The sequence below is a fragment of the Limanda limanda genome, chromosome 19 (genome assembly GCF_963576545.1).
Source record: "Limanda limanda chromosome 19, fLimLim1.1, whole genome shotgun sequence".
Lineage (NCBI taxonomy): Eukaryota > Metazoa > Chordata > Actinopteri > Pleuronectiformes > Pleuronectidae > Limanda > Limanda limanda.
In genome coordinates, this window is record NC_083654.1 from 21,129,786 (window position 1) to 21,143,054 (window position 13,269).

Sequence of the window (13,269 nt, forward strand, 5' to 3'; positions counted from 1 at the left end):
AAAAACAGAAAGCTTGTAAAAAGTGTTCGGTCTGAGAACCCAGGAAATCAAATGTAATTATAAAGTCGACCATTGAAAATTACAACATCTCGATGGGTCCCAGTGACACATGTCTTCAGCTACACCCAGTTTTCCTCACTTCTCCTGTTCCTGTCCTGAGTTTGAGGTTCACCAGGAGCTAAGTTTGCTGTTAACAGCCAATTAGATCCACTCACAGTCATCGGCCTGCTGTGGCACTTCTCTCAGTAAACCTACAGTGACGCGTTGCTCGGGTCAAAACAACCGCTCCGATGAAAAGATGAAAACCTGACACGTCCTCTGATGCTAAGAAGTTACACGTCTATTTTCATTTTTCATCAACACGTCATATTTAAGAGGAAATTATGTAATCTCAGTCACCGCAGCATGTTAGAAACGCTCAGCTGAGCGTGGACCAGGCCCAAAATGGTGTGTGAAGGAGCCCATCATCCCCAGCTCCTCCAGTCTGCATTCTGTCTCAGGGCAAGAAAAATCCCAGACAGACCCACAGTCAACAGCTCGTATCCCTTAATAATAAAATCATCTCTATGTGCTAATCAGACGGTGTTGGATATTTGCCGCTCATGTGAAGTTTCCTTGTGCTTTTCCTAAATTCACAGCGGTGCTTTTGTTTAGGTGACACCCAGTGGTCTCAGAATCACCAGTTTGTCACACAGGCTCACAGATGGTCTTATTTATTCACACAGAGCAAACGGTGCGTTGCTGTTTCCTCACAGTGTCTCCACCACAGGCCGCTAACGTCTGTCTGCAGCAGAGTGAAGAGGAGGAGGAGGAGGAGGAGGAGGGAGAGGTGGAGTGAGCGAAGGAGGAAGAAGGAGTAAAGACGATATGCTCTGTGAGCAGGAGCGTTTAAAGGGACCTAGAGGGGCCCTAAATTCAAATTAACTAAATTATGAAGCTTTTGGCAGAAAGTTAGTGGGATCGTGCCTTGTTAGGTTCGGAATAAACTGTCTGTTAACTACACGTTAGCAAGATGGCTGCTTCGCGTATCCTGCATCTGCTTGGTGCGTAGGTTGTGAACATCTTCAGGAAGAAGAGTCAGTGAGCACAACATCAGCGACAGAGACGGTGGAGAGTTTCGACGACAAGCTGCGTGACCAGGTCCGTAATTACCCATATTTATATGACTCTGTAAGGAGGGGGGGAAGTGAGGTGTAGATTGAGAGGCGCTGTGATGCTACATCAACTCTCCAAAACAGAAACGACCAAAAGAAGAGAAGTTAGAGGAAGCTGAAACAAAAAGAAATTTAGAAAAAAAAACATGCATGAAAGAAATTCTAAAAAGATTTAAAGATTGCAATAAACATTGGGAGAGATGAAAACAGAAATGTATGGGTCCTTCTTTAAGTTTTCAACAAGATTTCCATAACATAACATAACACGATATAATATTCAAAATCAACAGAAAGGAGGTCTCGTGTTTTTCCAGATTTGTGGGTCTCAGAGGTGTTGGATTTATTTTCCCATAGTTTTCAAGAGTTTACTAAATCTGCACAGGAATCCTGGGAATGAGAAAGAGGAAGAGGAAGGGGGGGTTCAGGTAAAGGTGGAGCGTGTGTGTGTGTGTGTGTGTGTGTGTGTGTGTGTGTGTGTGTGTGTTTGGGGGGGTCAGGCAGTGACAGTAGACAGCCTGGTTCTGTGATGGCAGGATATTGGATCAGATTGCAGCCGAGCTCCCCCGGTACGACCAGCACAATGTGCCGCTCTGTTCTCCGCTGCCTGACCAGCTCACATCTGCAGCCGGGGCCCTTCCTGCCTGGAGGACCACAATCACGACAAAAACACACCCACAAAAATAACACACACACACACACACATGGCCCAGGCCGAGAGAAGTGCAGCCACACACCTCACGAGACGAGGAACTGCAAATATGAAACTAGACAAGGTATGAAAACAAACTGCAGCGAGGCACAAACTCTCTTTCTTCTCGTACTTTCTCTCTCGCTCCATCGGTCTCTCTCAACATAAACGCTCACAGATGGCTGCAGCCTTTTGAAGTGAACGCTGCCCAATTACACTTCTGTCGTTAGGACAGGAAACGGCTCTCAGGCCCGTGAGGGAGGTTCCAGCCTCGTGCTGTAGGTGAAGATTACAGTAGCACGTACAGTTATATCACTGACAGCTGCACTGGAGAAGAACCAGTGACCCTAACACTCGTCCACCTTACACTGATGTGAGTAGGCATAAATTGTAGAGAAACAGTGTCAGATTAGGAATGTGATAAATTCACAGTAATTCAGAATGCACAGGATAACTTTATTTTCTTTAAGGGTCTCAGAGGACCTTTGATTTGTAAAGTTTTCAAATGTAATAAACATCAAGAGAAGACGAGGAGACTATAGTAAACATGCAATACAAGCAATAAGTAATAATAATCTCCTTTATTAAACCTCATTTAAATATGTGTGATTGACCGAATATCTATAAAATAAAAGAAGACACAGATTGAAATATAAGAAAAGAGTCAAATTAATTAAAATGCTACGATGTGGATAAGAACAACTTAAAGACACTGAAAAGCCTGAGACAACACGAGGTTCTTCAGTCTAGTTTCAGGATATTTTTTGACATTTTCACTGATTTTCCCAGAGAGTAATTCATGGATCTTGATGAAAAAACCCCATCAGGCATCTTTAGTGAACTGATATCCGTGAGTGTGAGAAATGCAGCTGCAGTATTGTCCCTTGGCAGAGGTCAGTGGGTTTCATTGAGAAGTTCTTTCACTGCTTTGAAGCTGTGACCAGAAAGTGGCAGCACAGAACAAGTTGGATACTCAATCAAATCTGAGATAACTTCTTATTTGCTTTATTCTACTTCCCTTCAGCCCAGTTGTTGAATCCTTCGATCGCACATCACCACGAGAAACACACATCCTAACTATACGCTGTGAGATGGAGAATGAAGCTCTGTACTATGTGTGGATGTATTTTGTTTTCCCGAGGCCTGAAACAGTCCTGTCACTGTTTCACTCTCAAACCCACAAGTGAGCAAACACACAGAAAACCAGCACATTACAACCTGATGGGAAACACATGTGATGCTCAGGTGAGCTGCTACTAACTGATGGAGTTAGTTCGGTTCCTCTCAGCCGCCACTAGATGGAGCCACAGCAGATTTAATTAACTTGGTGACACACACACACACATACACACGACTCTATAGTTACCTCTTTCTGCCTCTAATGCCCTGTGTAACAATAAATATGTGCGTGTGTGTGTGTGTGTGTGTGTATGTGTGTGTGTGTGCATGTGTGTGTGTGTGTGTGTGTCTGTGCCCTTTCCTCCTTTGGTGCAGCTGTGTCAAATACCAGACACACACTCCAGCTGACACGTTGACCCCTCACCTCTCACCTTTACACAACGACCACGTTGTCAGACTTGGAGAGAGAGAGAGAGGGACGTGCAATGTTGACCGCAGAGAAACACACACACACACACACACACACACAGCTCTATGTCTCAGTATTTCTTTCCAAAAAATCATAAATCACAAAAAGTCAAATATCAAACGAATTTGAAAACTGACCATAAACTGAGCTGCAGTGGTTCCAGCTGCCGCGGCGTCTCGGAGTGTGAGCACAGCCCGGCTGCAGGTTATAATTTCCAACCTGGACCTCTATAGTTAGGATTTATTTATAATACCTTGTGTGCACAGACAGAAAATACATTCTGTGCCCATGCTGTAAAAAGGGATCAGTGGTATTCACATTATTTGTACAACATAAAATGATGTTTATAGTTATTTAAGTTATTTGAAAAGCAGATTTATGATAACAACGAAAGATAAAATCCGACTGTGCTGGAACTTATCTCTTTCCAAAACAAAACAACGATGAGGCAGTTTGATCAATGATGAGAATTAAAACTTGATTTGTCTTTGGGCGTACGCTTGTGCTGTGAGGAGAAATGCAGATGAGAAAACTGTTGTTTGATCCCTGAGATATTCCTTTGTGATGTGTGATGTGATCCCTCTAGGTTGTCTCTTTACTTTACTTTACTGTGTTCTTGTGTCTATTTAGCTAATTTAAATTGGATCTATAATTTTCAGCTCAGGTTATTTTTACATTTCTAAGCTGAAGGTCTGGAGGCAATGAACGACGAGCCTGCTATCGTCTCCCTCACCTGAAGAACTGCATCATAATCCTCCTAATGTGGCCAAACAGTCTTAATATGAAGTGAATTATTCATATTGAAGTGAATGGCTACTATTAACAGTGTTTAACTTGAGCCCTTCATCTGTTGTTTTTAGATTTCACAGTCCATTCATTATATGTGTGGCTGCAGCTCAGCACCAACGTTTACTGCAGCGCAGCCTAGTGTGGTTTCTGGGTAACAATCCCTATATACTGCTCAGGTCCTCCATGTCCTTTGTGCACCATCGTGTGGTGTGTGTCAGCACCGACGCAGCTGCCAACGTGTATCGTGCTGCAGCTTCATGCGGTCCAGGGGCCGGCCACAGTCTCAGTTTGGATCCAGGGTGGATCCTCACACCGCAGGAGGCAGGAGACAGTCAGAGAATCACAGACGGTGAGCAAGGGAACAAATTAGAAACCTGCTGGATCTCTAACCTCCAGACTTCACAGCTCAGCTCTGACAGGACATAACTAACAAACCTGACTAACCCCAAAAACAAAGTCTGAGAATCACACTGAAGGAAAAGCTCTCGTTGAACAATTACACAGAAAAAGCCAGAGTTACTGCCACAACTCACAGACAATTTTACACAAGACCTACAACAAAACAGTGCAAGAAATACTTGTATTATTACTTCTACTACAATCTGATGCAGAATAAAAACTATTTTTTCCTGAAACTTGTAGATAGTATATTTACTGCATTAAATCATCATACATCCATCTCAGTTTTTTCTAATCCTGACATTTAAATGAACTTTAAACAGATTGTTATTAGTGTACAGCCAAAATATTTATACTGAATTAAGTTAGACATATTTAATAACAGTTATTGGTGGTGCCTGAATCCTCTTCACACCACAGTCTAGCCAAGTCAGACTTATAATGAAGACAAGTGTCACAGCAGTGGGCTCAGGATTATATTTATAATCATCATCACTGTTTATAGCAAAGAGCTTTTGGCTGTGGAAATCCCCACATCAGAATCTACCCTGCATTCTGTGGATCTTCACAGCTGTAATTTACCTGTAAAAACACGTGTGAGGAGGCAGGTGACTGTGATGAGACTGGAACGCTCGCTCAGAGGCGTTTCTCCAACAGGACTCATAGGTCTCAGTTCATTAAACACTCCCGAACAGTTCCAGATAGATTCAAGATCAAATGACTGAAAACTATATGGTGCAATGAATAAAAAACACTGGTATTAAATACTAGAAAGCATGTGGTGCATAACTGCAATAACACAAGGGCACATTGGTTGCATTTGATAATCAAAATGCAGGTTAAGAGCTCTGTGCATTGTGGATGCAAGTAGGTCGGGGATTTCCATATCTGTTGCATAAATTTAAATCAGTAGAATTAGAATTTGTGAGGTTTATTCAATGTTTTCTATATTTTAAAACTTCCTCTTGATCTTTCCAGTCAACCCAGTCAGAGCCCAACAACATTTAAAACTATTTTCCAATGGATGGACTGAACCGATGTCTGGAAAAGAGATGTACATTAACATTATATGTAAAATCACACAGCTGCTCTCCACACCCTCCTGCACCGACTTCCTAGAAGCAGCAAAATAACAGTGACTAGGAATAGCATCCTATACAGACAGCCTGTCATTATAGAGCTGGCAAACTCTCCTGCCGTCCTTGTTCATCTCCTGCTAAAACAGAACGTCTCCGAGGATAGACGCCAAACCGCGCTCACACACAAACCACAAAATCATCACGTACCAAACCGAGAGAAAGCAGAGGAGCTATCTTCTGCTCTCGCTGTTCCCTTCGGGCTGCAGAGCTGATGTGGTTCAGCCTGAGAACGACTTTCACAAGTTCACAGTTTGAAGAGACGTTCTGGTTTCGAGGCCTCAGACGTGTTTACTATTTGTGGGTCTAAGCTTTGACTGTGTGTGTGTTTCTCTTTCAACCACCGCCCGCCTCTTATCTGTCGGTGCAAGTGAAGAGATTTTGCTTCAGTGGTTGAGGTCGGTGAGAAAGTGAATACGAGAACATTAAAGAAAAGTTTCCTACGTGTCTCAACCGTTCTGAGTAGCGGCTCAGAAAACGAGAAGTAAAAGCAACACTGTGTAACTTTGACTGAGCAGCAGCGCCCCCTGCAGCCACATGTGGAAACTAATGCTGTTGTGCGATGAAGTGGTTTTCGGGTAGAGAAGAAAAAACAAACAATCATCTGACTGAATGCTGGATATTACCCATGATCCTCTGCTTCCTGAACCTGAAGAGCAACTGCTGTAACAAATCCACCAAAACTTATTCTTCATATTTCAACAGTTTACTGCTGAATCTTGGAGATAAACTCTGGTTTTTAAATAACTTCTGAGACAGTTTGTGACTCTCAGTCACGGATGAATCACGTCACTAAGAGTTAGTTAAAACAGTCCAGGGAGAAATTGGGGATTTTGCCCTGAGCTCAGCCTGCCAGGCAACTTGTCCTGCGAAGACTTTAATTCAGCAGGAGAGCAGCAGCCTTACATTACTCAGGCTTAAGTGTAGGGTTCAGCTGCTTGTTAACAAAGAAGGAGGAATCTGGGAGCAGATAAGAGTCTGTCTGTCTGTCTGAGAGAATCAGCTCAGGTCTCATCACAAACTGTAAGCAACTAATGCACTTGGCGCTTAACAAGGTTTTTCTGTACCAACAAAGTCTAATGTTGCAGAAGAGATGCATATGAAAAAGAAGTAAAATCTTGTTGGTAAATGTGTAAAATTAGCATTTTTTGGATTTTTACAATTGAATACATGCAGATGTGACAGAGGGACAGAGGGACAGAGGGACAGAGGGACAGAGGGACAGAGGGACAGAGGGACAGAGGGAAAATGATGACGAGTCAGAGGAAAGATCGAGAGGACAAGTTAAAGCTTCCAGACATGTGATCAGCAGGAGCCTGAAATACCACACACTTCCATACAGTCACAGAGTGAGCTGTCAAAGGCCCGAGCTCTGCCACCACGTATAGTAGCTCCATTCACCAAGGGAGGGAGAGAGAGAGAGAGAGAGACAGGGAGGGAGAGAGAGAGAGAGAGAGAGAGAGAGAGAGAGAGAGAGAGAGAGAGATAGAGAGAGAGAGAGAGAGAGGGACCATGGGTTATGTTATGTTTAGCCACACGGAGACAGACTGGCCTTTGAGGAGCTCGGCTGTGAAATGAGTTTGGGGAACATCCATGTCAAGAAAACATTGCCCAGTGATTTTCTCCTGATTTGAACAAAACTCGTCTTTCATGCGTCTGGAGGCCCACTGGCCTCTGAGCCTCATCCAACCATCCTTCCATCCATCCATCCATCCTTCCATCCATCCATCCATCCATCCATCTACTTATCCACTCATCCAGCCATCCATCCATCATCCATCCATCCATCCACTCATCCAGGAGGATGAGTGGATGGCCCACTGGCCTCTGAGCCTCATCCATCCATCCATCCATCCATCCACTCATCCATCCATCCATCCATCAAACCATCCACTCATCCATCCATCTATCCAACCACTCATCCATCCATCCATCAAACCATCCACACATCCATCCATCTAATCATCCATCAAACCATCCATCCACTCATCCATCCATCCATCCATCCTTCCATCCATCCATCCATCCATCCATCCATCCATCCATCCATCAAACCATCCACTCATCCATCCATCTATCCAACCACTCATCCATCCATCCATCCATCAAACCATCCACACATCCATCCATCAAACCATCCATCCACTCATCCATCCATCCATCAAACCATCCATCCGTCCATCCTTCCATCAATCCATACATCCATCTACTTATCCACTAATCCATCCATTTATCCATCCATCCATCCATCCATCAACTCATCCACTAATCCATCCATCTCATCCATCCACTCATCCATCCATCCATCCACTCATCCATCCATCAAACCATCCATCCGTCCATCCTTCCATTAATCCATCCATCCATCTACTTATCCACTCATCCATCCATTTATCCATCCATCCATCCATCCATCCATCCATCCATCCATCCATCCATCCATCCATCCATCCATCCATCCATCCATCCACTCATCCACTCATCCATCCATCAAACCATCCATCCACCCTTCCACTCATTCACTCATCCATCCATCCATCCACTCATCCATCCATCCACTCGTCCATCCATCCTGCTCCTCCTCCCTTCATGCTCTCAGTGAAGAAGGGAGGACAGATGTGAAGGCTTCCGACCTCTCTTCTCTCAATCGGTCTTCTGGCCAGGGACGCGACGTGCACAGAAAGGCATGAACACGTGCTTCCAGGTGAAGGAGGGTTTCACTTCCGTCCCCCTGACACGATCCAGGTCACATGATCAGAAGAAGGTGAACTCTAGGAGCAGCAGCTCTGAGAGCCTCAGATGAGCAGGCTGCAGGAGCTGCTGCACACAGAGGCACATTCACACTGGACTAGGTTTCCACACCCTGAGCTGCACAGACGCAGATACACAAACACAACTGTACAAAGCACACATTAACGCGGACACACTAACCGCTTTCACTCCCAAACCCCTGCGACCGAGCTGCTCCGCCGCATAATCACCTATTCATAGAAAGCAAGAAATGTCTCAGGCTTCAACCTCCAAAACACACACGGGAGACGACGGGCCGGTGCAGCCGCCTCTTGGATCTGGATCTGGATCTGGATCTGGATTTGGGGCCAAAGAACACACACCGGAGGGCCGGTGAGGTCCAGAAGCCCCAGTGGTCCCGGAGCTGCTCCAACTGCCCCACCAGCTCTGACGCACAGAAACCTCTAAAGTTAATTTAATTGAAGGTAAACTAAACCTACTTTGTAGTTTCTGTGAATTATACAATTACATAACGACAGAACTTTTAATATTTAATTACCAACAAGCTTCAGACTCATCTCAGAAGGTTCATCAAATAATTAGATCAATTAAAGCCTGAAAACATGTACAATTTTAACATTACAATTTTAATCACAAGTTTTATCTTTACGTTAATATCTGCCCACGGTGGTGCCGCGTGTCACTGCGCGTAAAAGTCTCAGATGTGAACTGATCTGGAATCAGGTGAATCAATGGATTCTCTGTGTTTAAAAATAACTGCAGACCCCTGGTGGTTTGTCAGGGAACTGCAGCGCATTACAGATCATTCTTCTTAGGCCATCTACTCTCCAGAAGTGCAAGTGGGGTTGACACACAAATGTGTACCCTGCAAATTCTTTTTTTAAGATTAAACTTAGATTAAAAAAAACAAGCCTGTTTTATCTTCTCAGGACAAATGCAAAATCAAGCTTCAGTTCAATATTCCCAGTGGGATGCAGATGTTCCTCCTCCCAGTGGAACCAGGGGCAGTGACGGATGCACAGGCTGAACTGGTAAACACCTCACTCTCTATCCACAGCTCACTTCACTCACAGCAGACATTTGCAATGGAGACATTTATCTGACAAACTCCCCCCATGAGAGACTGGAGCAGCTCTTTGCACCATCTTACCCCATGAACCCCTCCGGATGGGGAGGGGGGGGCGCAGACGTGACTACCATAAGCTAATAAACTCAACCCTGTCTGAATACATCTCTGTGTAATAATGGAATTGAGTTTATTCATAAGCAAAGTCAACATGAGGCAAACTTGACCACAAATGACCAAGGAAGCCTCTGGATGTTTGAGATGTTTGAGCATCGTGGGGAGATGACACCTGTCAGCACGATGCACACACACACACACACACACACACACACACACACACACACACACACACACACACACACGGAGGGAGATACAGGAGGAGGAATGATGACAAAACAACTCTTATTTGAAACCTCACAATGTGTTGACATGTTTTCTTTTCAGCAAAAAGTGAAGTAAATCAATTTTCTAACGTCTCTCTGGTCTTAGATTGATATTGACAGTGCGTAACATCCATTATCGGACACGGTCAAGGATGACAGGATTCCCGCAGAGAAAAACTGTTTTTTAAAATCAACAATAAACAACAAATGACTCTCGTGTCATTATATTCTTTGTTTGGTTTTCATCACTTTTCTTTTCTCAATAAGGATCTGTCAAAATTACCAGGAAAAAGACAAAACGTCTCCCAACTCCAAGTGTAGAAAGTAGAAAACCTCTAAACATGCGAGTTACTATTTAACAAATCCACTTCAGAGAGGATGACTCTGTGGAGCAGCTGTTATTGAAGCAGTGGGAATCAGGTGCGCACTGGATGAGATGTGCCTTTACGCACACGCTTCATCTGAGTGAGAAGAGGACAGAACACTGAAGGTGTTTTTGATCCGAAGTCTCATTTTAAATCATCAGATCTGAGTTCTTACCTGCCCGCACCACGGTCGTTTGGCACACAACGAGCGCCACGGTCACCAGGGCGAAGGATGAGAAGTCCATGCGCCATGGTCTCCGTTTCTTCCGTAAGGGACAAGCTCCAATATCCATAGTGCTGCAGTGGTTGTCCGGCCTGGTTGAGCTGTAGGTGCAGGATGTGCTGGAGGTTATCCTCTCACAGAAAGTCAGCCGACCAGAGGGACCCGACTGAACCTTCTGCGAGGCGACGGACAAAGAGGCGCGTCTCTGCCTCTGCTCTCCTTAATGAGTTTCCTCTGTCTGTCTACGTTAGTGCACGAAACCTACAAAAGGGGTTTCGGGGTGAATAAATATCTTTTATTTTAACGTGTAACCCCTTAGTGCTAAAGCCCCATTGAGTCAGATTGGGTACGAGAACCCAAAGTGGAGAGAGCCGCAGAGAGAGACCTGGAATCACGCTCTCTCTCCCTTCTCTCTCTTTCCCTCTCCCCTTCTTTACTTTCTCCCACGTAGAGCGAGAGCGTGTGTGTATGTGTGTGTGCGTGGAGAGAGAGAGAGAGAGAGAGTGAATGAGTGGCAAAAGGGGAGAGAGAGAACGGCAAAATGGGGGCGTGCGTAATTGCGCGCAGATCTACGTTGTGGAGGGGCGTGTAGGAGCGTGCACTGTTTTAATGATAAGCTCCTACAAATATCACACACACACACACACACACACACACACACACACACACACACACACACACACACACACACACACACACACACACACACACACACACACACACACAGCTCACTCCCTGAAAAGCTGATGAAGGATGATTATAGATTATTTCTCTTTATCTTCTCCACTTCCACCTTTCACGTGTTTGTGGATTTATAAACCACAATGAAAGTTAGACAGCAGACACACGCACGGATGAGCTGAGCAGCAGCAGGAGAGTGCGCGTTCAGCCAATCACGCTGCTGTCCGCTCCACTAACCACGCCCCTTTCAGCCACCAAGCCATCGTTGCTCTCCTCCGGCTCTCATTGGTCAGTCCCACGTGGCCTTGTTTTGCAGCATCAGCTCAGGTGCACGTGGAGAGAGAGAGAGAATAAGAGAGAGAGAGAGAGAGAGAGAGAGAGAGAGAGAGAGAGAGAGAGAGAGAGAGAGAGAGAGAGAGAGAGAGAGAGAGAAATACAAAAGATAAAGGAATCACTGTGAACTTGAAATCAAATTCTACCTTCTACCTGTGAAAGTCTGACACTTGGAAACAAACAGTGACCTAATGTGATGGATCCTGATTGACGGGGATCACACCATCAATCATAAAATGTATAATTATAAAAAATGTATAATTACAGGGAGGAAAACCAAACACACATTTTTGGTGAGTTCCATAAATTTCACTTGTTTTGGGGGAAAATGTACACAATGCAATTAAATACATTCCAGGATTTCAAATACTTAAGAAAAGTAAAGTTACGTATCTGGGTAAAGATAAATCATAAACACATAAGTAAAACAGATCATGAAAGAACCAGCAAGAGGTTAATAACAAGCAACTAGTGCAAGACTGAAGTTTAAACTGTGGAAAAATGACCTAAATGAAGAAATGGATGATTTATGACACAGTGATAAATGCATGTGTTTTGTAAACAGGTGTTTTTTAAATTCTGTATTTTGAGAACCGTGAAATAAGTCGTGGTCATGAATCCTTTTCGTGGGAAAAAAAAACAGACACTATATTTTCTGCCCAATAAAGTTTAGTCTAAGTTTTCAAGCCCCTGGTTATATTGGGTGCTTGGTACGAGACATCAACTGTAAAGCTACTTTAGTCGTAATCTCAAAGAGACATTCCTTTCATCATTTCAAAGTCTCTTTCTTTTCCCCACCTGTCATAAACACTTAGCAGCATCAGACCTGTGCCCAGCCGTCTGCCTGCTGAACGTCTGTGCACTCACAGCCACGGTTACTCACTTTCTTTGAACGCAGACTTCACATAAGTCACAAAGCAGTAATTAACCGTAATCATCCCTCCATGCTCTCTCTCTCTCTCTCACTCCCTCTTTCATTTCCATTCTCTAAGGGGAAATAATGGGATGTGTTAGCATTCTGTGGCATTTCTCCCTCTCTATCATTCTTTGTAAGGGTTTCATAGCAACAGGGAAAAATACACAAGTACAGGTGAATAAAATATTCATAAATGTGACATAACAAAAAGCAGCGTTAATGTAGCAGCTTTAATCCAATTGACTGAATAGATTCACTGTATATTAGTCAAGATTCATCATAAGATGAGGATACAATAAGACATAACATAACAAGGAGATACGAGAAGAAGAAAGAATATGATATTAAACATTATAAAGATACAATACAATTAGAAGATATAATACGAAGATAGAATAAGTTACAATATGATACAAGATATGAAGATATGATACAATACAGAGGTTTTTCAATTCAAGTAGAACTAATGTACTGTATCATAAAGCATGGTTCCAGGTTTGTGATCGTGCCGATGCTTCTTTTGACTCGTTTTGTAATTTTAAAATAGTTTTAAGGCTAATTAAAGATGTCTGACTCCAACATCTCCCTCTTCAGAGAACCATGTCTCCATGATGCTAAATTCCAGACGAGGAAAAAAGGGAAACGCCTCAGTTCTGATGGACATGTTTCAGGTTTTGTTCGGCTGTAACACGCAAACTATTTCTATGTGATAAACTGTAAGTTTTCATCCGAGGCGGCCAGAAGGAAAAAATGGTCCTGAGCTCTCAGAAGAAACTCCAGCGGTGAGCTGAGATGTG

The 13,269-nt window shown here is 43.8% G+C and overlaps 1 protein-coding gene across 1 annotated transcript in view; it reads right to left on the reverse strand.

Moving 5' to 3' along the window:
• col11a2 (collagen, type XI, alpha 2) overlaps window positions 1-10,564 on the reverse strand; it is a 38,980-nt gene extending 28,416 nt beyond the window's left edge. The window contains exon 1 of the mRNA XM_061092489.1: window positions 10,495-10,564. Within this exon, the coding sequence (XP_060948472.1) occupies window positions 10,495-10,564 (70 nt within the window). The remainder of the gene's footprint in view (window positions 1-10,494) is intronic.
• Window positions 10,565-13,269: the final 2,705 nt, after the last annotated feature.